We start from the raw sequence: 26,025 nt of genomic DNA on the forward strand, positions 1-26,025 counted from the left end.
CATCTGTGGTGATGCGTGTTGAAGTAGCGTCGTCATATCTGGACATAACATGACATATAGCCTATAACACGCTCTCACACGTTTATTTCTTATCATTTTTGGGATAAGTCAAATTTGCATATGTTGTTTCAACAACCCGATGCATTTACTCTTGTCCAGTTTCGTCTGGAATGCGTCTCAGATCTCCTCCTGAAGTGGTTTGAGCGATTGGATTTAAATCCGTCTCGAATGCGTTTCGGAGGGCATTTAGATTTGGTCTTTTCACGACCGGATAGCTATCCTATCACAGAAAACAGATGAAGTGGCCATGGGTCTCTGTTTAAGAACGCCAGCTCGCAGCTGCAGGTTCCGCTGGTTTAGAGCACCGCAGGAATCTTCAAGTCTACCGAACGTCCAGTTTCACTGCCACAAGTTGATCTTCTTGTAATAAAGATCTCATCGAGGACAAACAAACTGTATTTTTGTATTTTCATTGCATTTTTAATTTATAAAAAGTTAAAGAAATAATGAATTTAAATATAAAAATATTAATGATTAATCGATAGTCGATCGTTAATTCTCCCGACGATCGACTAAGAAAATTTAATCGAATGCCCATCCCTAATACCAAAACCTAATCGGCCAATTCGAGGAGAAATTAAAGCACCTGGACTGGAATGATGTTATGCAGTCTGGTGATATAGAACAAGCATTTATCTATATGATGGATAGAGTTACTACGACTAAAAATGAATTTAGTCAAAATATATCTTACTCGAGTAAAGTACATCTGCCATGGTTAAATGAACAGCTCTGGAAGCTAATGAAGCAGACAGACTTGGCATTAAAGGCTGCTCTTAAATCTAAATTACCACATGATAAGAGAAAATTTCAGAATTTGCGAAATAAAGTTGTAAAAGAATTAAGACAGGCCAAAGCTAATTATTTTATTAAATTAACTGAGGATTCTAAAGGAAATAGTAAATTAATTTGGAAAAATATTGATAAAATTACAAAGAAGGAGAATAAATCAGTTCAAAATTGGATTATACGGGACCAATCGAAATGAATAGAAGATAAAGAAAAAATAGCTACAATTTTTAATTCCTTCTTCTTGAACTCTGTACAGTGTCTGGCTAGGAAATTTGGTGCTAGATCTGGAAGTACTAGAACCCATAAACAATGAAACGCCTGTCTTCACTATTGAAAATGTCTCAGAATCTACTGTATTGAAAATAATTGATAATTTAAAAGGATCTAGGTCTAAAGATGTTTATGATACTGATGCACGATTTTTTAAAACTTATAAATCAATTCTTTGCAAACCTCTAACACACTTGACAAATCTGTCAATAACAAACTCCTATTTTCCAAATTGCTGGAAAGCGGCAGTAGTGACACCTATTTTTAAAGCAGGTGATAGGACTCTTCCATCAAATTATAGACCCATAAGTATCCTTCCAATAGCATCAAAAATTGCAGAAAGAGTAGTTTGTGATCAATTAGTTTCTTATTTAAACGAAAGTGAAGTGAATCTACACCCAATGCAATTTGGGTTTCGAAAAAATTATTCTACTGAAACTGCTAATTGTTATTTTCTCAAACAAATTAGAAGTCAACTTGACAAAGGTGGTGTTGTTGGAGCTGTGTTTTTAGACTTAGCAAAGGCATTTGACACAGTGAATCATAACTGTTTAATGTCAAAACTTCAGAATTTTAATTTATCAGATGCTGCCTCGATGTGGATGAAATCATACCTCAGTAATAGAAGTCAATGCACAAGAGTGGCTGATAAATGCTCTTCATTTGCTAGCTGTCCTACGGGGGTTCCTCAGGGGTCAATTTTAGGACCAATTTTATTTAGTAATTATATTAATGATCTGCCTCAAGCATGTCCAGGTGTAAATGTTATAATGTATGCAGATGATACTGTGCTTTTTACTCATGCAAGAACTAAAGAACTAGCTGCAAACAAACTGTCATCTGCAATGGTGAAAGTCTCAAACTGGTTGAATGAGTCTTGTTTGTCTCTAAATGTAAGTAAAACTGTATGCACGTATTTCACTGCACGAAAACAAAACTCTATATCATATTTAATGGTGAAGCAATCAAATTTGTGACACATGTTAAATATTTAGGAATAATAATAGACCAACACCTGTCTTTTAAAAAGCAAGTAAAAAGGGTTATAAATAATGTTAAATTCAATTTGAATAATTTTAAAAACATCAGGCACCAGCTCTCTGAATCAGCTGCACTTCTTTTAGTACATACTCTGATTCTCCCTCACTTGTCGTATTGCATAACAACTTGGTCACAAGCAGATGCAACTACACTTAAGCCTGTGTACTCCCTTCATAAACAAATCATGAAAGTGTTAGATAAAAAACCAAGGGACTACCATCATTGTACTATTTTGAAAAGGTTACATTTTTTAAGTTTTAATAATTTTGTATTTTATACTGATGTGTGCCTGATGTACAAAATTATTCATAATCTTGCTCCACCCCCTCTTCAGGGATGCGTTACCCATAACGGAAGTGCAGGTAGGACTAGAGCATCTGCCAGGGGAGATTTGGTACCGCAGTACAGAAAAACAGCCTTTGGGCAAAAAGCTTTTTCAGTTAGAGTAGTGGGGTTGTGGAATTCCCTACCTACAAACATTCGAAGCCTCAATAGCTTCTCAATTTTTAAAAATAAGCTTAAAGGGATACTTCAGCTCTGGGAAGATGAATGTGTATTTAAAATAGGTCATTTAAGTAGAAGAAATGTGAAGAAATTTTTGAATTTGGAGCTTTCTAGACTGAGAAAAGCCAGAAAATTTTTTTTTGGCTTATGTGGATGAAAGACAACAACTCCCAGTATGCACTTGCTTCGCTGCCTTAGGAGGCCACGCCTACCGGTAAGAGAGCGCAGTTGAACAACAAGGCTATTAGGCTAGCCTACGTGATGAGTTTGCCAGGGATTTAGAGATCGCACAAAATGTCTGGGATTCGGCTTTTGCGTTCTACAATCGCCATTCATTATGTTTACTGTGGCGAGCAGGACGAGGCTGACGGCCGCGGGAGAACGGCGCGAGGCCGGTGGCGTCATTACTGAGACGCGCCGGGTCTTGCATCTCTCACGGAGGAGCGGGAATTTTCTTAGCAATGGTAAAACGCACATCAACCGATTACTTGTTTAGCGTTCATGCAAACACTACATTCAGACTCACCAATCGGAATGAATTCAGTTAGATTGAAACAAAAGGTGTGCATGTAAACAGTGAATGGCGACCGCAGAACGCAAAAGCTGAATCCCGGACATTTTGAACGATCTCGCCCGCCGGACAAGTACGGGAAAAGGAGGATGGTAACCCCTACTTACTCAGCTTTCTCCTACTATTCAGCTTTCTCCACAGAACAAGAGCCTGTTAGCTTAGCTTCCAAAGAAAGACGGCGGACACTGTGTACATTCTGTGAGTGAGATCCCCCACCCTCTATGGGCGGGCTGAAAACATGCGGAACAACGCCATCTACTGGCTGTAGTCTTTAGCCTCTGGCCAGAAAATCCTCCGATGACGCAAAATGACGATTTTTGCGTCATCGGAGGATTTTTTCCAGACAAAAAATACATAAATCTCTTGTCTCAGGGGGATATGAGGGTGGAAAGCATGGTAATTCGAAAATACTACAGGTTTTCTACTAATACAAAGCTTAATGCTAAATCCTGAAGTATCCCTTTAAGTACTGGCTACTATCACAACAGATCTGCAACCACTAATGACTGTGTTGTACATTATCTGTTTTATATTCTGGTTTTAAATTTTATATTCCTGGACATGTATGTATTGTGATGTTTTATGTGGTGTATATGTAATGTATGTTATTTTATTTGTTTACCTGCCCAGGGACAGCAGATGTAAACTAGCTATTAGCTAATTCTGGAGCAATTACTTTTAATTGTGCATTGTCCCTGTAAAAATAAACAATAAAATGAAATGAAATGAAATGAAACGTTTAACGGTACAAGACACATTACATTAATAAAAATCATGTAGTTGCCTATCCTTGCCTTGTTTTAGAATACATAAATCAAATAGTGTAAAATACATTTCAGAGAAAGTTTTTCTCAATCTTTTCCACTGGCCGAATTGTATTTTTAATTGATTTATATTTTTAGTGGAAACAGAGATAGGCCTTGGGCATTATTTGCACGAAACTATTTTCTCAGACAATCTGGTATGATCATGATAAGCAATTATCTCTGTGGTTAAAACATTAAAACACAGCACGCCACAGGAAGTGTTCAAAAACATCGCATCCACAACAATATTTCTATTGATTGAATATAAAAAATGTTGTAACTTCTCAGTAATGATTTCATGTTTAAGTGTTTAACTCCATTAATTTGAATGGCATATTTAATCTAAATGTTTATATCAGAAGTACAACATAGTTTAAATCATTATTTTATTTATTTAAACTGTTATTTGCGTCAGTTTCACTAAACGGCTCGACGCGCTCGCTGGCGCGGACATTTAAGAAGGGATGGATATTTGCGTCAAGTGATAGGCTTGGTGAGTGAAATTATATTTGTATTATCTTTCTGTATATGTTTAAATTTCTTTAGATTTTCTGTCTAAAAGTGACCAAAAAGACATTTAACTCCAGCTCACCATCAGTGTCGCCAAACTGCTCCATCTCCAAAACGTTCGTACGCATGGGTCAGAGTTTGCGTGCAGGTGCGCAAATTTTCCCATCAAGTTTGTTTTTATAAATCACATCTTATGCGTCGGAAGTGGCGTATGCCTCTTTCAGGGCCTGTTTTGTGCGTACGCAACAGTTATAAATGAGGTCCCAGGTCTTCAATTCACAATCATTTTCCCGTATTGTGACCATTGTGTTCGAAATGTCCATCGTGTAGACAGATGCCTCCAGTTTGGTGATCTGTAATGAATAAAATGTTAATAATTGAAGTGCATTATGTTCATTGATTAATAACAGTTTAACTAAGAAAAGGGAAAAAAAAACATATAGATAAGGAAACTTATTGGGAGATTTATATACATTTTTTATTTAATTTTTATATTAATACTTTTTATAGTAATTAATTGAGATGGTAGATATATGGTAATGTGATAAATCGTGGTAATGAATATGCACAATATTGTTCATTGCAGGCATTTAAAATACCATGAAAAATAATACATACTAAATACTAATACATCTGAATTTAGATTTTTTTGAATGTGCATTAACTTATTTTCCATCAATTGCTTGTATATGCTTTGTAAAACACGTATGCACTCTAGTGTAATGTAAACAATCCTCACATGGAGAAGCATGGCGGAAGGAGGAACGCTGTCGACGATTTATCCCCTTCTAAAAGCAGGGTTGTCAACTCTACGCATTCAGCACGAGACTCACGCAGTTTACACTTTTCACACACTCTTACACTACACATCCATTTTCTGACGTAGAGAAGAATCAAACAGAGCAAACTGGATACTGATACTGACAGACTAGACAGAGCAGGCACATTTTGATATGAAAAAAATATTAGCACTCAGGTTCTGTCCATTTTATTTTGAAATTCAGACAATAATGTTTTGGCACTTGTAAATGTGACATGATGGATCGCTGTAGCGCCTCAGTCCAAGTAAACTGATCAACTGTTAGTTTTATTGAAAGATGCAGTACATCTTACTGAAAGGTATATATGCATCGTACATTATTTTGATTGATCACTGTTTTTCAACTACGGACAGAGGTGAATAAAACTGCAGGAGAACAGTTATGTCACAAAAATTATATTTATCTTAGGAAAGCCATTTAATGACCAGCATGTTAGTTAACTCGAAAAAAAATAGCTATAGAGAGAAGTATTTTGAGATGGGTCTGTCTGCGGACTGCAAGACTGGGGGCGTAACTTGAAGGGGGCGTAACTTGAAGTTGTCCAAATCACAACCGAATCACACGAGATGTCAGAAGAACGAGATTTTGTTGGCAAGATGGCAGCTCGTTCAGAGACCACGGTAAGAATATTTTCCACAGATAACCGTTTAAATTAAACTGCACAAGAAATGTTCATACAGTAACAAATTTTGGTACTGTTTCTGGAGTTGATAATCTATTAAAAGTTTTTATTTATTTAAAACTAAACCGTCCTCGCTTGGCGTTGTTAAGTATTTTACTGGCTGGCGTGGTAATAATAATGCTGCCTTGCTCTCGGAATTGGCGTAAAATGACTTTCCTTGGTATAAAATGTACATGGACACCCTCCAATTTCGAACTTGAATGCAATGAGCTCGAAATCACGATTTCAAAAGTTGTAAATATCACATTTCTGATAGCATGTGAAAGCAACATAACTATTGGCGGGCAATAAGAACAATATAGCTAGCTAGCTAGCTAGCCAGGGTAAACATTAGGGTAATTTGGGAGCTCACTCTGTAACATGCAACGTGTAATGTTATTTATTTCCCCTCACACATCGCTGCATTCAGAATAATGCAAGTTTCTTAGTTGTGATTACTTGACGAGTGCCTTTTTACATGAATGTACCATACCAGTGATTCTGAAGATCTTGTTCACCAGCACAATAAATGTTAATGTTTGTGATAATTTTAATTCTTATTTTATTTTCCTCTAGCTTCATTCAACAGTTTGTAGGGAAGGTATCTTAAAAAATAAAAATGTTGTAGCCCCAAACTACAAATGCCAGTTCTGCAGCAAAGTGGGAGAGTATGCATATGTTGTGGCACATATGCAAACACACGAGAAGACAGCTGTTAAACATGGAGGTATCTGTCAGTTTAAATAAATGTTTAATATTGTCCACTAGTAATGTTAAGCAGTTAATTGCAATGTTAATTTGTGTACAGTTTTAATCTTACGGTAATGATAATGTTAGTTTGAGTTTGTAAACCTGGATTTCTATTTGTTTATAGGGTATAAAATGTACAGATGCCACGATGAATGTTGCAGAAGTCATCATTATCACTGCTGCTATTGTGCAAGGATTATTACTCAGCAAAATTTGTTTTTGATCCATGTGCAGAAATGTGGGTTAGTTGATGTGTCAACAGCTCCCAGTATCTCTGCGCCCTCCAGCGTCCGTGAGCCCTCCAGCGTCTGTGAGCCCTCCAGCGTCTGTGAGCCCTCCAGCGTCCGTGAGCCCTCCTCCAGCGTCCGTGAGCCCCCCTCCTGCGTCCGTGAGAAGTCCTCCAGCGTCCGTGAGCCCTCCTCCAGCGTCCGTGAGCAGTCCTTCAGCGTCCGTGAGCCCTCCTCCAGCGTCCGTGAGCAGTCCTTCAGCGTCCGTGAGCCCCCCTCCTGCGTCCGTGAGAAGTCCTCCAGCGTCCGTGAGCCCTCCTCCAGCGTCCGTGAGCAGTCCTTCAGCGTCAGTGAGCCCTCCTCCAGCGTCCGTGAGCAGTCCTTCAGCGTCCGTGAGCCCTCCTCCAGCGTCCGTGAGCAGTCCTCCAGCGTCCGTGAGCCCTCCTCCAGCGTCCGTGAGCAGTCCTTCAGCGTCCGTGAGCCCTCCTCCAGCGTCCGTGAGCAGTCCTTCAGCGTCAGTGAGCCCTCCTCCAGCGTCCGTGAGCAGTCCTCCAGCGTCCGTGAGCAGTCCTCCAGCGTCCGTGAGCCCTCCTCCAGCGTCCGTGAGCCCTTCAGTGTCAGTGAGCCCTCCTCCAGCGTCCGTGAGCAGTCCTTCAGCGTCCGTGAGCCCTCCTCCAGCGTCCGTGAGCAGTCCTCCAGCGTCCGTGAGCAGTCCTTCAGCGTCCGTGAGCCCTCCTCCAGCGTCCGTGAGCAGTCCTCCAGCGTCCGTGAGCCCTCCTCCAGCGTCCGTGAGCAGTCCTTCAGCGTCCGTGAGCCCTCCTCCAGCGTCCGTGAGCAGTCCTTCAGCGTCAGTGAGCCCTCCTCCAGCGTCCGTGAGCAGTCCTCCAGCGTCCGTGAGCCCTCCTCCAGCGTCCGTGAGCCCTTCAGTGTCAGTGAGCCCTCCTCCAGCGTCCGTGAGCAGTCCTTCAGCGTCCGTGAGCCCTCCTCCAGCGTCCGTGAGCCCTTCAGTGTCAGTGAGCCCTCCTCCAGCGTCCGTGAGCAGTCCTCCAGCGTCCGTGAGCAGTCCTTCAGCGTCCGTGAGCCCTCCTCCAGCGTCCGTGAGCAGTCCTTCAGCGTCAGTGAGCCCTCCTCCAGCGTCCGTGAGCAGTCCTTCAGCGTCCGTGAGCCCTCCTCCAGCGTCCGTGAGCAGTCCTCCAGCGTCCGTGAGCCCTCCTCCAGCGTCCGTGAGCAGTCCTTCAGTGTCAGTGAGCCCTCCTCCAGCGTCCGTGAGCAGTCCTCCAGCGTCCGTGAGCAGTCCTCCAGCGTCTCTGCATGCTATCCAGCAGTCATTACACTTTCTAACAGTAAAGACACACCTGCCACATCAACTCCAGCCCAAACCACCTGTATGAGTAACCAAAAAATATTCAAGTCAAGGCCCAAAAGAACTACATGCACATTTTGTAATTTGATTGTGAACAAGAAAAATATCAAGAAACACATTGAAAGACGTCACTCATCAGTAAATGCAGATGTAACCGCAAATCACCATCTTCCATCCCAATGCATTGACCGCAATAATGGCATTTTCGCTGTTGCAAGAACGTTTTCTGGATTTAGTAACCCTATTCATGTGCAGAAATGCACCTGGGGTAACAAGCATCATGTCAGCTGTGAGCTGGAGCAATGCAAACGGGCTGCTGAATTTACCAGAAGAAGTGGCTTAATGGGGTTTCAGTGCATCCATGTTAAGTCGATATCATACTGTCCTATTTCATCCGAACCAGACATCACCCTTAAGGAAGAAGTTCTGTCAGATATGGTCAAACGAAAGTGGATTTCTGAAAATACAAAGAAAATGTGTCTTGTTAGGAAGCAAAAAGCAGAGTCTGAGAGCTGCCCACTGAGTCAAGAAGTTTCATTAGGAAATGGCACATCAAAAATATGTGTGTCAGTCCTAGAAAAAAGCATCTCATATTATTCTCGGTTAGGGAGAGTAATTGTTTGTTTCGACAAAAAAAGAAACACTTGGCACTGCCCATGCTCAAAGCCAAGGAATTCATGTCCTCATAAGTCCATTGCAAAATGGCACTTGAACCAGACTCAACCGGAACTTTTCTTAAAAGTGAGAAGTACAGACAGTGATGTGTTTGACATCTTTGTGGAATCTGGTCCTCAAGACATACACAGTACTGAGAAAATGATTCTCTATCCGCCTGAAAAAAAAGATTTGAATGCAATGGTCCTTTACTTGCTGAACAACAAGAAATTGCCAGCAGTTCTGCCAAAAGATCTTTGTTCACCGCAGAACATGGAGACTCTCCCAAAAACCTCATTCCAATTGAGGCCTTTTGCACTGTATGCCCAGGGAAGATCCCTCTTTCGGATCCAATATTAATTTCGCAAAAAGCTAAGATTGTCACATTTACTGGCATACTGGAAGGTGTGTGTTAAGGAATACTTTATTGTTTCTTAATATTTACATGGCTAAGTTTAATTATTTATTTTTCTTCTTTATAGATGTGACCACATACTGCAAAAGGTGTGGTTTATGTGGTCATTTTTACCGATACCAGGAATGGGCCGAGGGACTGCACAATTTCGATGACCACACAATATTAACACTGCATCTTTGCACGTTCTTGAGACAGTCAGTACAGGTAATTTTGCATTTATGCAACTTTAATGCACCCATCCTATTTTAATAAACGCATTACTTGCATGTTTTTCTCATATACTACTTGAATTTTTTTAAAGAGTCAGTGATGTAGGAATTTGGGTAGTTTGAAGTCTATATAAGGAAGCATATATAAGCACTTGCCCTTAAAGTGTGTCCCTGAAATTCCTGTTTTGTAAACCTGTACATAATGTTAAGAGAAAAGCAAACATGACTTATAATCTGGCGTGATCTAATTTCAAATGTTATTACAGAATCACACTGCAGTTGGCAGGGCCTTGGACATCTTGGAACAGACAAACCAAAAAAAGTATCCGAACCATGACTCCATTCTTCATGGTTATCTTAATTTTGAGGCATTGACGGAACATAATTACAATTTTTCATGTGTGCACTGTGGAGTCCATCCACCTGTCATGATAATGGACTTGCACAAGAAGGGAGTTTTTAGCATGCCAGGTAGGTAGTGGTCTACTTCTCTTAACATTAGTACTACCAAACAACACTGATTTTGAGGAAAATGTCTTACAGTTAGTGATATTGAGGATCCCCCACCACAGTTTGAAGGTCACGTTGACATTGAAGAATTCTGCCAATCTGTTGACCAAGAAATTGTTTGCAGAGGCTTTTTACAAAGTAAGTTATACATTTCTCTGTAAAAGGAGTATTCTGCAGCCATATTTAAAAAAGTTTTCCAAAAGATCTATCTATCCATGGATGATGTAGTGCCATGGATGATTGTGTATATACTTTTAACTGCCATAAATTGTATTACATGCAATAACATTAAGAGAGCTTTTGTTTTTCAACTACAAAGGTAACCGTGAGAATCCATGTAAAGTTCCACCTTCCTATGTGAAATGGGCACCATGGATTGGGCCTCTCACCAGAGCCAGCAAAAAAGTACTCAACACTGAGTATGCCAAACTCACAGCAAAAAAGTCTGTTGTAGAACAGGCAGACATTGACATATCAGAAGAACGGCTGTCAAGTGAACTAATGAACTTAAAGGTGAATTTAGATTTTTTTTTGTAAATGTAATAGCAATGCACTTGAACTTTTTATTTATTTATAGACATTTAGTACATTGTTGTACTGGATGTCTACTCTGCTAGATGTTTTTTAAACCGCTCCAGATTTGCTATTTACTAAATGCCAAAAACGCAAGGTGATGTATCCTGCTTTTTAATTATTGGCTGTTGTTGCATCTACTTTTACACAGGTTGATGCCTTGAGGAAACTTGTGAAAGAATGTGGTGTTGACTCAAAGGGCTCCAAAATGGATCTTCTCCTCCGTTTAAGGGAGGAGATGAAAACAAGGAGCACTTATGACAAAGTGTTTCAAAAAGTTTGGGGAGCATCTGGTAAGTCTTACATATATGTAGTTCTATATTTATGTAATATGTAAAATGTTTAATTGTTGTAAACATGTCACTATGTGTATGTACGTGTACCTGAAGACAGCTAGGTTAATGGCCAAGCTAATCGTGTGTATTTCCATTTCAAGGTGGCTGGGCAGTGATCATGTGCCCTTGTAGTATTGTGAACTCAGTCAAATTTAACATAAGAGCTGAAAGCCCACGCGATTATGCTGACATGTTGCTTTCCTTCAAACATTTCCCAAACGTTGTCATCTATGATTTTGCTCGGGGGTTGTAACTCATACTAACCTCCGGGAACCAGAGAGACTGCCCTTCAGTCCATTTGAAGGAAGAGTGGCTGCAGCTACCCCAGAGAATATTGCATCTACCAAGAGGGGGGAACTGAAAATAAATTTGTCATGGTTGCAGATAAAAAAAGACCCACCTGATCTTAATGGCCACCCTGCAACTGGTTCTGCAGAACACTATGCATTGTATGACACTTTTCATCAGTACAACACAAAAGATGAAAAGGATGCTCTGAGATTAATTGGACTTGTGCCTGAGCTATGTGGGTGGGTCAACTCCCAGATAGTGGAGCAGCTGTTCTCTGGCATGCGGAAAAAAACAACTATTTCATGAACTCTCTCTCCCCAGCAAGCCACATCTTCCTTATGCGTAACATTTTACATCACCACAATGAGAAAGTTAACCAGCAGGCACTGGAGGATTTAAAACGAGTTTGGGTAGTTATACTTTGATTTCCTAATTTTGACGCATTTACGTTAAGATCTGTTTTAATACAACTAGCACTTAAATTAACAAAGATACATAAAAATATCTGCATCTAGGCAACTACCTATGTTAAGGATAACATTGTTTAAATTCTTGTTTGCCTACATTATCCAAAATATTATTTTTTAAACGTCTAATCACTGTCAATGCTTAGAACTGTCATTGTCTTGCAGTGCATGTGAATGTCCCTAAAGATGTGGACATGGCAGACCACTGTGGGGAGCAGTGTGAGGCTCTGACCATGACGTCAAACCTGACGCTGTCGCGCCTCATGGACACTAGGAGTGCATCATCCCCTTCAAGAGCAGTTGGTATGTGGTTAAATTGCTTTATCCCAATTTATTTTTGCATTTGTTATTGTGCTGTTGCAATTCTTTAAGTGTCAGATCTTAAAGTTATCAAGCACCATGCCTGATTTCAGGCATAGAGCAGTTTTAAATTCATAATAATTCATTACATTGTACACATTTCCTCCAGGACAACTTTTCAGGCTCACAAATATAATCTTGCTTTAATCTAATGCTTTAAATTTTTTGTTTGACACAGCTTGCATTTATTTGTAATGTGTAGGTGAACTATGTGCTGGACGAGGACAGACCAATGAACGAACTGATTGTCAAAGATGGTCAGACGTGCCTCACAAGAGAGAACTTTGTATCCCTGGGACTTAGAAGGGAAATGGATTCAATGGTGGGGAACATTTTTATTTTTAAAGTAATTGCACTTTTTCTGGAATTGGGATTAAAAGTGATGTATTTGCAGGTGGGAAATGCTTGCTTTAGGCTTATCAAGGAAATATTTCAGCATCAGGTGTGTCTGTCATATTATACAGATATTTGTGACCAATTCAATTGAATTACAATTACTGTCTGTAATTATTGATAGAGATGTCTTCTACAGGGGCAACATGACATCATGACTTTGCGCAAACATACACGCCACTTTCAAGTCAAAAGTGGCGTGTTATCTATACGCATTTTGAGCTATCCGCGTGTATGTTCACGCCGAAATGAACCGTCATCTTCCGCGTGTATGTCTACGCCGTTAAATGTCCGAGCGAAACGGAGCAAAATGTACGTGAAATAATGTTGGTCCCCTTTGGAAAACGTGTGGATGTCACAGTTTAACAGCCTCAGACGTGAATCTTACACGTACCTACCCCTAAATCTAATCATAACCATTTCTTAAAACTACGTAGGCCACATTTATAAAGAAAAACAACAGACAGACAAGTATAATCACAATAATTTATTTAATGAGAAAATGTCAAAATCGGTACCAAAAGTTGTTCACGTGACGATGTGTCGCAGTCCTCTCTGGCAGTGGTTTTGTATGAGGTAACAGAGCAGAAGTTTAAGTTATTAATTCAAATCCATGAAAATGTTAATCCGTCTTCGGTTCGGTTCGCTCTGAGGGCTGCGCGGCAGTGCGCGCTTCATTTCAAATGTGAATGTGCATGACGCAATCTGTGACGAAGCAGGCGAGGCGAGAGCCAATGAGCGTTTGATATTACTACGCTTCTTGAGGGCGCAATTTTTGAATTTGAATTCATAACAAGCGCGGGGTTTGACGTTTACGGTCAAGATGACGATTACTGGATAAAGGGCTGAGTTTGGATCTTTTTCTTGCAAATTGTCATGATTACAAAAGATGGAAGCAAAGGTGCAAGTAAACTCAGTTTTATTAATGAAATGAAAGTCCGGTGGTGAAGTAGACAACTGGTGACACAAGGACTTGATGGTCAGCGAAGGTGTCCGTGAAGTGAAGTGATGCAGACGTGAAGATCAAAGTGAAGACGAAATCCAGGCGAACAAGAAACAGGAACGAGAACACGAACAGGAACGCCGACAGGAACAGGAACACACACGGGAGACATCAAACAACGATCTGACAATGAAAGGAGAGTGCAGTGAGGCTTTAAAGGTGCGTGAATGAGCTGCAGCTGGAATGATGAATGGGATCAGCTGGAGCGCTGATCAGTTGGAATGAGCGGTCACGCCCACTCACACACACCCATACACGCATAACAACAGAAACACGAGACAAGAAGGAAACAATGAATTTATGAACCGTGACAGTACCCCCCCTCCTAGGAACGCCTCCTGGCGTCCCCAGACTCCCTTACCTGTTGATTGTAATCATCAATAAGGGAGTGATCCAGAATGTCTCTGGCAGGAACCCAACTTCTCTCCTCTGGACCATAACCTTCCCAGTCCACCAAGTACTGAACTCCGCGTCCCCTCCGCCTTGTGTCCAGAATACGATTTACCGAATATGATGGTTCCCCTTCTACGAGTCGCGGCGGTGGGGGAACCGGAACTGGCGGATTAATTCGAGAATAAAACACGGGTTTAATTTTGGATACATGAAACACGGGATGAATTCTCCTGTACACTGGAGGGAGGTTGAGGCGGACTGCCACCGGACTAATGATCTTGGTGACAGTAAACGGGCCGATAAATTTTGGAGCAAGTTTATTAGAAACGGAGCGGAGAGGAATGTTCTTCGTAGAAAGCCACACTCTTTGACCAGCGACGTATACGGGAGGCCTAGACCGGTGGCGATCGGCTTTGGCCTTGGTGCGCGCTCCCACCTGGAGTAGAGCCTCGCGGGCTCTAGTCCAAGTGCGATGACACCTCTGGACGAAGGCGTGAGCGGAGGAGACCGCGACTTCGGACTCCAGACTAGGAAAGATTGGTGGCTGGTAACCTACACTACACTCAAACAGTGATAGGCCCGTAGATGACACTGGTAATGTATTGTGGGCGTACTCCACCATAGATAGTTGCTGGCTCCATGAGGAAGGATTCTTAGAGACCAGACATCGCAACGTTCTCTCCAAATCTTGGTTGGCTCTCTCAGTTTGACCATTGCTCTGGGGATGAAACCCTGAGGACAGACTGACAGTCGCCCCCAACAACTTACAAAACTCTTGCCAGAATTTGGACACAAATTGGGGTCCTCTGTCGGAAACCACGTCTGTCGGGAGGCCATGTAAGCGAAAGACGTGATTTACGACGGTCAACGCTGTCTCCTTGGCTGAGGGTAATTTGGGCAAGGGGATGAAATGGGCCGCCTTCGAGAACCGGTCCACCACGGTCAAAACTACCGTGTTACCCTGGGAGGGTGGGAGGGCGGTAATAAAATCTAGCGAAATATGGGACCAGGGTCTCGAAGGGACCGGCAGCGGTTGAAGTAGCCCATCAGGAGGTCGATTGGAAGTCTTACCAGTGGCGCAAACTGAGCAAGCCAATACAAAATTGTGAACGTCATGAGCCATACGTGGCCACCAAAATCGCTGCTTAACCAGAAACTTGGTGCGACTAACTAACTTGGTCAGACCTTAATCCCTCCGGCACAAATAAACGATTCGGTGGGCAACCGACCGGGGGCGTTACCCCTTCTAAGGCCATCTTGACCTTCGATTCGACCTCCCATACGAGTGTGGAGACAAATAGATTCTCGGGTAAAATGCACTCGGGAGTAGACGGGCGTTCGGAACGGTCAAAAATGCGCGATAAAGAATCGGGTTTGATGTTCTTGGAACCCGGGCGGTACGAAAGAACAAAATCAAAACGTCCGAAAAAAAGTGCCCACCGAGCCTGCCTGGAGTTCAATCTTTTGGCAGTTTTAATATATTCCAGATTCTTGTGGTCGGTCCAGACGATAAAAGGTACCCCCGACCCTTCTAACCAGTGGCGCCATTCCTCCAACGCTAACTTGACTGCCAACAACTCTCTGTTACCAATGTCATAATTGCGTTCGGCAGGGGACAAACGGTGGGACAAAAACGCGCATGGGTGCATTCTGTCGTCTGTGAGAGAACGCTGCGAAATCACTGCACCTACCCCCACCTTTGATGAATCGACCTCCACCACAAACTGACGTGATGGATCAGGGGTAACTAGGATGGGAGCTGAAACAAAGCGGCTCTTGAGTTTGGCAAACGCAGCCTCAGCTGCGTCTGACCACCTGAACGTAGTCTTGGGGGAGGTCAAGGCGATCAGAGGCGAGGCTAGTTGGCTGAAATTCCGAATAAAACATCTGTAGAAATTGGCGAACCCCAGAAACCGCTGTAGGGCCTTACGGGAATCTGGACTTGGCCATTCTACAACAGCCTTAACCTTCTCAGGATCCATGCGAATTCCCTCAGACGACACAATGTAACCTAGAAAAGGAACAGACTGTGCATGAAAATCGCATTTCTCCGCCTTGACAAAAAGCCCATTCTCTAGCAACCTCTGAAGCACTCGCCGAACGTGCTGCACGTGCTCCTGGAGAGATGATGAAAAAATCAATATGTCATCCAGGTAGACATATATGAACTGGTCGACCATATCTCGCAGCACGTCGTTGACGAGTGCTTGGAAGACTGCTGGGGAGTTGGACAAACCGAAAGGCATGACCAAGTATTCAAAGTGCCCCCTGGGGGTGAAAGCAGTCTTCCACTCACCCCCCTTCCTGATGCGGACCAAATGATAAGCATTACGTAAGTCCAATTTAGTGAAGATAGATGCTCCCTGCAACCTCTCGAAGGCTGAAGACATCAACGGCAAAGGATAAGTATTCTTTACCGTGATGCTGTTCAGCCCTCGGTAGTCAATACAAGGTCGCAGAGATCCATCCTTCTTCCCCACGAAAAAGAACCCCGCCCCCGCTGGAGAAGAGGAAGGACGGATGAACCCCGTTGCTAGAGAATCAGAAATATATTTCTCCATAGCCTCCCTCTCTGGAACAGAAAGCGAATATAACTTGCCTTTAGGCGGAGTGGTACCTGGCAGTAAATCTATTGCACAGTCATAGGGACGGTGCGGAGGAAGAGACGCAGCCCGAGACTTACTGAACACCTCCTTCAGGTCCTGGTACTCCGCGGGCACGTTAGATAAATCCACTGCCTCCTCCTGAAACACAGAGACAGAAACAGACGAACAGGCAGACACAAGACAGGACTCATGACACTTAGTGCTCCATTCCAACACTGCTCGCTGTTGCCAGTCTATCTTGGGGTTGTGATTGAGAAGCCAGGGATGTCCTAGAACAATGGGTGCGAGGGGGGAGTCCAATATGTAAAATGAAAGGGTTTCAGAGTGGTTGCCTGATGTGACGAGCGTGACAGGTCCGGTGGTGAGTGAGATGTTGGGTAGGTCTTGACCGTTGAGTGCATGAACTTCAATCCTGCGGGTGAGTGGTAGGAGGGGAACTTGAAACTTGTGAGCAAAAGAATAGTCCATAAAGTTACCCTCGGCCCCAGAATCCACCAGTGCTTGACAGTCGTGCTCGTGGGCTGACCATCTTAGTCTTACTGGGAGGAGCGTAGATGTAGATGAGGTCTTCTCGGCGGAGATCCCACCCGACAGTAGCCTCATAGTTACTGCCAGGCTTGCCCTTTTACTGGACAACCAAAAGCGAAATGTCCTGATGTTCCGCAGTACAGGCAGAGTCCTTGGGATCTCCGCCTCTCCTTCTCCTCCCGAGTAAGCCGAGCTCGCCCAACCTGCATGGGCTCGTGATCGTAGACGGGGCTGACCGCATCCCCGCCGCTGGACCGTTGATGCTCAACTGCTTCCGTCAGTCGGCTGGGCAGTTTCCGTCGCTCGACCCGGGATAAACGTGCGTCTACTCGAAGAGCCAGTTCTATGAGTCCATTGAGGGACGTGGGCAGGTCCAGGGCATAGATCTCCCTCTGGATGCGGTCAGCCAGCCCATGCAGGAACATGTTCCACTGCGCCTCCTCGTTCCATTGACACTCTACCGCCAGAGTCCTAAATTCAATAGAATAGTCAGAGACTGACCTCTCTCCTTGCTTGAGCTCCGCTAAAATGCGAGCCGCCTCTCTCCCGGTGCTGGCGCGGTCAAAGACCCTCTTCATCTCGGCGGAGAGTGCCCAGAACGAGGTGCAGCATGGGTCTTGATTCTCCCACACCGCCGTTCCCCAAAGTGCTGCCTTCCCAGTCAAGAGCGTGAGAACAAACGCAGCTTTGGCTGATTCGCTGAAAAAGGTCCTAGGTTGAAAGGAAAAACGCATCGAGCAGCGGGTCAAGAACGCTCTGCAAAAATTTGGCTCACCTGCATAGGACTCAGGTACGGGAAGGCGGGGCTCTGACTGGGAAGCATCATGTGGTGGTGTGGGGGGAACGGCCGGTGTGGGTGGCGCAGCGGGATTTCGCAGATGTTGAAGTTGCTGGGTGAGCTCGGACACTTGTGTCACCAGCGCTTGAACTGCTCTCGCTGTGTCGTTGAGATTCTTTTCCTGATGATCCATTTGCTGAATGCTGGTAGTGAGAAATGTCTCGAGTGATGAGTCGCTTGCTGCCTCCATGGTCTGGTCAGATCGTTCTGTCATGATTACAAAAGATGGAAGCAAAGGTGCAAGTAAACTCAATTTTATTAATGAAATGAAAGTCCGGTGGTGAAGTAGACAACTGGTGACACAAGGACTTGATGGTCAGCGAAGGTGTCCGTGAAGTGAAGTGATGCAGACGTGAAGATCCAAGTGAAGACGAAATCCAGGCGAATAAGAAACAGGAACGAGAACACGAACAGGAACGCCAACAGGAACAGGAACACACACGGGAGACATCAAACAACGATCTGACAATGAAAGGAGAGTGCAGTGAGGCTTTAAAGGTGCGTGAATGAGCTGCAGCTGGAATGATGAATGGGATCAGCTGGAGCGCTGATCAGTTGGAATGAGCGGTCACGCCCACTCACACACACCCATACACGCATAACAACAGAAACACGAGACAAGAAGGAAACAATGAATTTATGAACCGTGACACAAATAATATATGGATTCTGAAGGTTTGGATTACATCAAGCTAATAAAATTGGTGTATTTTGTGAATCGATGTTGTGTTGTAAGGTTAGTATATTATGGTTCTATAGGAACCGTGTGTACCAAGTGTCTTTAAAAAAATTAAGAAATTCAAGATATTATTATTATTAGCAGTAATCTGGGGCAGCCAGGTAAACTTTTTTTATTTTTATTTTTTTACTTATTACTACAGCCATGGCCGGAGGTTTGCCCACTTTACCGAGCAGGGAATACAGATGGCCAGGGGAAGTCTGGACCCAATTTTCCGCATCCCTAGGAAGAGGAAATATGATGAGGTTACCATGGTAATAATTATGGCAAACAATTTACAGGCCCAAAAACTTGGTCTAAAGTAATCATCTTTCTTGTGCTTTACATGTTATTATTTTAAATGCATCTCACTACCTTGTTTTAAAGGAACCAGTCCCCTTAAAACCATGTAAGGTGAAGGAGCCATGCAGAGTCGAGTCCTCTCCCGAGGGAATTGGCATTTTGCAGGTATGTATCTGTGAAGCACATCTATATGCCATAGTTTAAACTCGCACACAGGATCACAGTTAGTTATAACTGCACTCTGTAAGGCCCGATATATTGGTCCAATGGAGGTTTTCCAATACACGGAGAAGGTTTATTACATGCTCCGTTCCTTTCTCATGGCAAAGTATTTTTTGGTTAAATTGCAATACTTTAATCATATGTATTTACTCGTTATTTCATCTAACTCCATAAATGAAAGGTTTTAATATTTAACATTTTACAGGATAGTTGTTCCCAAGGAGCAGGGTTGAAGACCACCTCCAGTATATGCTGTTTGCAGGACACAAATGTGAAACCTACAGAACATGCCAATTAATAGTGGTCATTCACCCTTTCCTGGTTGATGATGATGATGGAGACCCGTTATTGAGCCTATAGATTTTGTAGTGACTCATGTTTTATGTTCACAGCTGCCTGAGGAAGTTTTGCACAAGATCTTTATCCTTGTGGTGCTACAAGATGGTGATCCTGCAATTCTTACCCTTGCTCTTACATGCACTCATTTCTGGAAGATAGTGAGAGAGGAATCCTTTCTGAAGGAAGCACATTTCTGCTGGCTTGACAGTAAGTTTTGACTCTTTCCTTCTGCCTTCCTCCCATATTTTTAGAGGTTAAGCACCCTTCTGAGCTATAGGTGAAAGTCACTCACTCACTGGATCAGTGCACTCAACTTGGACATGCCTTTTTACATTGAAGCCACTTGTCAATCTGTGTCCTGAAGATGCCAGCAACACAACACATAAGATGGACCCTGGAGTGGTCACTTGCCATTATTAAAATGTAAATGCATGTTGTACATAGATGTTGCCTAATTTATTATTTTCTGTATAAGTTTATGACTGTTTCCTCTGTGATTTGTGTGCAGCTGTTGTGCTTTTGAGTGACGATTCTACATTTGTGTGAGCCACAGTTATGATTCAAGTCAAGGTTCTAGTGCTAAAATGATTTTAATCATCATAATATAACATTCACTTCTACATTAGACTAATGCTTTTTGTTTTAGGCAATAAGTGTTTATTTTCATTTCTAAATTGTCTTGTTGTGGTGGCACACCACTACTAAAATTAATATTGAGGAAACAGTGCTACCAGAAAAGTTCATATTAAAAGAAAGAAAGAAATGCAAACATGTTTTACAATTAAACCTTTATTTTCTTTTGTCAACAGGTGTGGTAAACTGGAACTCCTTTTCAGAGGAGTATAAAAGGACCTACCGCATTCCCTCTCTGATCTCCCGTTGCATTCAATGCGATGATTTGTACAAAGACTGTGAAGGATACTGGGGAAGTGGACAAAGAGGAAAACTTCAAGGGTTCTACTCTGAAAATGATTTTGCTGGATACTGCTGCATGGACTGTTTTTATGTGGCTGGAGGCACAATCTGATTTTCTATGACAATATTAGTGCCAGAAGTTGTGGATTGGGTTTGCGTAAACCCTCCTTGTGTTGCCTTTCAATAAAAGTTTTTTGTGATAAGTTTGCTTGTTGTTAATTTGTCTCAAAGTACCATAAGATATTTGACAGTAGTGCATTTAGCTGTTTATTAGTGTTGTCAAAAATTCGTTTGTCAGCACATCAGGAAATATGACATGAACAGATGTTTAAAATTATTTAAAACATGAAAAGATGTTTAACTATATTTATTTAAAAAAATGTTTTAGACAAAGCACAACTTCAAAAGAATAGCTATATTAGTACTTGCTCGACAGTCTAGTTGAGGTGGGACAATTAGAAAAAAACAATACATTGCAATATGGTTTTTGCAATACATTATCAATACCTTGGCAGTGGCATTAATGCATATTGAAACTTGCTTTACTGTATACAGACAAAAACAAGCATTTTGAAGATGTCATCTCAAAGCACTGCATGAAAAGTGGGATTTTCGACAGTTACCGGCGCTGTAGATTGTCGTGGAAGTTCAGGTTTACGACTGCAAACGGCAATTTACAGGCAACACTGCAAACTGTCGGAAATTGTCGGAAATTGACGTGGGACTTGCTTGCCCCGTGACCCCCCTCCCTCTAATGCTTTAACATGTAAATGAGACTGCTGTGAGCTTTACAAATGCAAATGAGGGTAGCAGGGGGAGTTTTATCCCAGGTGACTCAAAGGTATTAACTTAATTCTAAAAAAAATACAATATTTATTTATAACGCAAAATTAAAAACAGCCAAGGCTGACCAAAGTGCTGTACAGGGCAATAGATAAAATGCAGGGCAGAAACAGGACAATTAAAAAAAAAAAAAAATAGTTGTGTCAAGGGGTATTAAAAGTTTTCAAGGATGTTTTGAAGATGGAAATTGAGGGAGCTAGTCTGATATAGAGGGGTAGACTGTTCCAAAGTTTTGGGCCTGCAGTCGCAAAAGTGCAGTCGCCTCGTTTTTTAAGTCTGGATCTGGGCACGATGAGAAGACAGTGATCACTGGATCTCAAAGTACGAGATGGAGTGTACGGGCAGAGGAGTTTGGTCAGATATTGGGGGGCCGGTTTGTTAAGAGCTTTATACACAAATAGTAAAATTTTAAAATCAATCCTGAATGTGACAGGTAGCCAGTGGAGTTTGAATAAAATAGGGGTGATCGACTCATATTTGCGTGTCCCGGTGAGAAGTCTAGCCGCTGCGTTTTGAACTAGCTGTAGACGAGAGAGAGAGGCCTGAGATAGCCCAAAATAAAGTGAGTTACAATAGTCTAAGGCCATCCTTAAAAATATTCTTGTTTGCCGTAACCCGGCCGACCCTGTCAATTTAGTAGCCTACCGACCCAATTATTTATTTTTTCCCCCTTTTAGTCCGACCGACTTGCCGGCTGAAACTTGTGTTAAGACCGACCGCTTTTTTGTAACTCTTCAAACAACTAATATAAATGCAATAAAATAATATTAGTTATTAAGTATTGTGAATATAAATTCCGTAGGCCTGCATACAAACATAAGCTATAGCAGTGTGATTTTTATTTCAAAATAAGAGATTTTTGTTTAACGGTAACACCAGTGACACAACTCCAGGGGACCACTACTTTCATTATACATTTTATAATATGTATTCTGCATTTTTTTTTATATATATCATTTACATAATATATTTGATAGTTATGTATACATTATTGTATTTTAAATGGTGTAAAAATCTGTTATTGACCTCAAAATAAAGCATTTTCCCTCTGTACATGACTGTGGGGACGAGCACTTCTGTGGTGCTTGAAATTCTATATAATTCATAAAAATCAAATATTGCCACATTGATGGCTCAAGAGGGTGTAATTGTTCAAATAACATATTGTTTTATTTTAAAATGTAAAGAAATTGTAACCCTAAAGTGTTTTTTAAGTGTAATATTTCTGTAAAGGCTAGGGACAGAAAAATGGACATTTTCATAGAATGACCCTCTTACATTTTAGCTTAAATTGATATATTTAATGAAAGTAGCTAGATTAGTTACTATGTGTCATTAGCAATAGCCAATGTTATGTAAAAAAGACACAAAACCATTTATTTAAACAATTAATTTCAATCAGGCTTTGCCACAAAGGTAAAATGTGCATTCCATGCAAACAGCATCACAATCTCTTAGAGCCCAACCACTGTGCATAATACAACACGAACAGAAGATTGTATTTGACTCATGCTGCATACACATACGCAATGACAAGAATTATGCCTACTGTACATATAGAGTTACAACTACGATTAGAGTTGTTTACATAAAATGTACCTCGTTTCTATTTTGCATTAAAAATGTTTGTGGCCCCTTTAAGAAATCCCTCTCTTCTCGCGATACTATTCACTTGTGCTGGACGCGTGCGCGCGACCAGAGAACGGCAGCCATTTTTCATTGTTCAGGAGAGCTCCATGACGGTGCGTGCATCGATCGGATTCTGTGTTATACGTTCTTCTTTCTTGGTAAATATTACTCCAATATCTTTAATATGCACAAATAAGTTGTGAAGCGAAGTTAAAAGAACATTTGATGTGTACATTTTTGTTTATAGATTTATTTGGAGCGCATGTGTGACGAGGGAACCTCGTGGTGATCGGACGGTAAAGGATTGGGTATGTACGTTTTATGGTTTATGGGGGAAATTACTGATGGCATATTTATTTGATAAATCTGTTAATGAGTTGAATCTATATTCTGTGATTATACAGTATAACTTTATGGTTAAATGCATATTTCTGGTTCCGCATGGCATGATTAAACGTGGGTTGTGGCTTTGTTAAAGTGCTTTTATTTCTCTTGTAACTTAGGCCTAAGTTACCTCAGCCACTGCAGTATTCCAGTTTGTGTTATCGTATTTAATTGTAGCCTAACATATTTTGGTTTGGAGAAATCAATTTAAATCTGACCAGTTGCAGTGTATTACACTGCATTTCAGTTTGAATTGAGTTAAGTATTCTGTGGATTTGGGCATTGATCCACTGGTTAAGCTTTTTGTGACATTTGATTGTCATCTTCAAATTTACTGTAAACTGTTTCTACAATTTCTTTTTTTTTTCTTTTTTTTTTAACTAGTGAAATCTATTTTTTTTCATGTGAAATCTCTTAGAACAAGGCAAACTTTTTTCTCAATCAGACTTGTATCTGTTTAATTGTGCTTCCATTGACCGCTGTCACTTATTTTAAACAGCAGTCAGAATAAAACCCCAATTTCAAAAAACATTGTTTGCTTCCGGTGTGTATTTCTGCAATTTCACCCGGTTGCATTTTTTCTCCTTTGTTTAATTTTACTGTGACTTATGTTGTTCTTATTAATTTTACTGTGACTTATGTTGTACTTATTAATATCACTCTCAATTAATTGTTTTCCAGCTGCCTTAAAGACATATTACACGACAGTGCGCAGGAGCTTCAGGTACAAACAACCAGATCTTGCATTGCAGGCGGAAGCTGTGGTGAATTCAGCTCGGAGTCGAGCGAGAAGAAAGACGGTAAGATTTATTAGATTAGATTCGTTTTTGGTCAATGTGACTATTTTTCAGGTGCATTAATAGATGTGTGTTGTCCATACGCAGTGCATTGCGCAGTATTGATTGTCTTTATTGGTTTTAACAGCTGCTAAAAGCGAGACAGAGTGTGCTAGCTGAGGATGAGGTGGGCCTTCGGAAGTGTGCTACCATAGACCTGATGTCTGATGAGGAAGACGGCATCGTTGGCGGGGTGTCTGGATGGATTGTGCGACCTCCGTCCTGTCGCAGCCAGGAGCTCACCGAGCTCTGTACCACGCTGCAGTCGAGATTAGAGGCGACTCCAAAGTACAGGGCAACGCACCACAGACGTCTGCAAAATGGACCGAATTCAGACAGAATGCCGCTAGTTACCTGCAGCTGTATTTTGTCAGGCCTTGTGAAATGTAAGAATATTCTGTTTTTCATGATTTCATCATAAAGCAAGAGGTCATGGGATTGATGGCTATTATTTGTTTAATAATTGTAAATAATCCTGTAATTTACAGGAAGCCGTATGCCATCTTCACACCTCTGAGACAAATTGTGGGCGCTACGAACTGGAGCAAGGTAAAAAAAAAAATTTAAAAAAATCTTACATTCTTTTATTTTTTTACTTTCATAAAAACTTACAAACATTTTAAAGGTAAGATTCAAAGAATATGCTTTCATTCTCTTGTATAAGAAAATAGATCCGTTATAGTTTACGATCTTAATCATACATTTTGTTTCCATAGAGTAACCTCGCCTCATAACGAGGGCGTAACCTCACATTTACTCAGAGCTATGTCTGCAAGTCCAGATTTTCATGACGCTGATCATGACGACATTGTAAGTAACTTTTACTATTTTCTCCTTGTTTCATTTTACTGTGACTTGCGTTGTTTTTATTCATATCACTCTCATTTAATTGTTTTCCAGCTGCCTGTAAGACGTACTACGAGACAGTACGCAGGAGCTTCAGGTACAAACAACCAGATCTGGCATTGCAGGCCGAAGCTGTGAAGAGTTCAGCTCGGAGTCGAGCGAGAAAAAATAGGGTAAGATTTTTAGTCAATGTGAATATTTTTCACGTGCATTAATAGATGTTTTGTGTCCATTCACAGTGCATCACAGTACTGATTGTCTGTATTGGTTGTTTTTACAGCTGCTAGAAGCGAGATGGTGTGCTAGGTGAGGATGACGTGGGCATTTGGAAGTGCGCCACCATAGATCTGATGTCCGATGAAGTTCAACCACCAGCCAGGAGCTCACAGAGCTCTGTGCTACGCTGCAGTCGAGATTAGAGGCGACTCCTAAATACAGGGCAACGCACCACAGACGTTTTCAAAGTGGATCGAATTCAGAGAGAACGCCGCTAGTCACCTACAGCTCCGAAGATGAAAACAGACACTGAGCTTCCAATTTGTTGTGTGTGCAGATGATCTATGCTTTGTACATAGGTGTATATTGTTTTGTGTCTGTGCTAATAAAGCTCTTTCTTTGAATAAACAGCATGTCCCTGGCAAATTTTCCATTCCTTTATAAATTCATGTCCTTGATGGTAATAATAGTGTAGTCCATAGGTTAACAATGACATGAATATACCACAGAATAGCATATTATGAATATAAAAAAATAATTTATATATTATTATTTATATGAATATTATAATTTTTTGAATTTTTAATGAGCGAGGGTGACCAATAGTAACAGATCTGCCAACCAATCACGAGTGATTTTTCTTGTTTAAACCACGTGGGTTCAACCAATAGTGAGTGAGGAAATTCAAGCCTTTCTCTGGCGGGAGCTGCTATTCATATGGTAATTAGAGCCATTCACACCTCCGGCGCGAGCGCTCTGCTTACGTCATGGTTCGTTTCCGACAATATTCGGCACAGACGAACGCGACGTTCACAGGCTG

At 41.7% G+C, this 26,025-nt stretch overlaps 2 protein-coding genes and 2 long non-coding RNA genes across 5 annotated transcripts; all 4 read left to right on the plus strand.

The window, feature by feature from the left end:
• The first annotated feature begins 5,854 nt into the window (after positions 1 to 5,854).
• Positions 5,855 to 11,768, plus strand: LOC309480383 (HMG domain-containing protein 3-like). Of its 2 annotated transcripts, XM_082144819.1 has the most exons (8): positions 5,855 to 5,995; positions 6,613 to 6,763; positions 9,513 to 9,652; positions 9,924 to 10,128; positions 10,201 to 10,305; positions 10,487 to 10,680; positions 10,892 to 11,033; positions 11,177 to 11,768. In XM_082144819.1, the coding sequence occupies exons 1-8, from the start codon at positions 5,942 to 5,944 to the stop codon at positions 11,326 to 11,328; spliced, it is 1,143 nt and encodes a 380-aa protein (XP_082000945.1). In that variant the 5' UTR covers positions 5,855 to 5,941; the 3' UTR covers positions 11,329 to 11,768. The 2 variants fall into 2 exon arrangements, with proteins under 2 accessions (XP_082000945.1, XP_082000946.1); XM_082144820.1 differs by lacking the exon at positions 10,201 to 10,305.
• Positions 11,769 to 11,980: 212 nt separating this feature from the next.
• LOC309480391 lies at positions 11,981 to 12,751 on the plus strand. Its single transcript, XR_014199612.1, has 3 exons — positions 11,981 to 12,136; positions 12,396 to 12,515; positions 12,588 to 12,751. It is a non-coding gene; the product is annotated as an uncharacterized lncRNA (long non-coding RNA).
• Positions 12,752 to 18,739: 5,988 nt separating this feature from the next.
• LOC309480387 (uncharacterized protein) lies at positions 18,740 to 20,654 on the plus strand. Its single transcript, XM_082144826.1, has 4 exons — positions 18,740 to 18,947; positions 19,060 to 19,140; positions 19,590 to 19,743; positions 20,346 to 20,654. The coding sequence occupies exons 1-4, from the start codon at positions 18,879 to 18,881 to the stop codon at positions 20,561 to 20,563; spliced, it is 522 nt and encodes a 173-aa protein (XP_082000952.1). The 5' UTR covers positions 18,740 to 18,878; the 3' UTR covers positions 20,564 to 20,654.
• Positions 20,655 to 24,738: 4,084 nt separating this feature from the next.
• On the plus strand, positions 24,739 to 25,700 carry LOC309480394. Its single transcript, XR_014199620.1, has 3 exons — positions 24,739 to 24,953; positions 25,044 to 25,162; positions 25,270 to 25,700. It is a non-coding gene; the product is annotated as an uncharacterized lncRNA (long non-coding RNA).
• Positions 25,701 to 26,025: the final 325 nt, after the last annotated feature.

This window comes from Leuciscus leuciscus (assembly GCF_965113295.1).
Source record: "Leuciscus leuciscus genome assembly, chromosome: 18".
Lineage (NCBI taxonomy): Eukaryota > Metazoa > Chordata > Actinopteri > Cypriniformes > Leuciscidae > Leuciscus > Leuciscus leuciscus.

What these genes read in the sequence shown, in the direction of transcription:
- LOC309480387 (XM_082144826.1), top strand. Translation starts at nt 18,879, where the DNA reads ATGGCCAGGGGAAGTCTGGACCCAATTTTCCGCATCCCTAGGAAGAGG. An exon ending in AATATGATGAGGTTACCATG is followed by an intron (nt 18,948 to 19,059) that starts GTAATAATTATG and finishes CTTGTTTTAAAG; the next exon opens with GAACCAGTCCCCTTAAAACC. An exon ending in AGGGAATTGGCATTTTGCAG is followed by an intron (nt 19,141 to 19,589) that starts GTATGTATCTGT and finishes TTATGTTCACAG; the next exon opens with CTGCCTGAGGAAGTTTTGCA.
- LOC309480383 (XM_082144819.1), top strand. Translation starts at nt 5,942, where the DNA reads ATGTCAGAAGAACGAGATTTTGTTGGCAAGATGGCAGCTCGTTCAGAG. An exon ending in TTGCAGAGGCTTTTTACAAA is followed by an intron (nt 10,306 to 10,486) that starts GTAAGTTATACA and finishes TCAACTACAAAG; the next exon opens with GTAACCGTGAGAATCCATGT. An exon ending in AAAAGTTTGGGGAGCATCTG is followed by an intron (nt 11,034 to 11,176) that starts GTAAGTCTTACA and finishes TTCCATTTCAAG; the next exon opens with GTGGCTGGGCAGTGATCATG.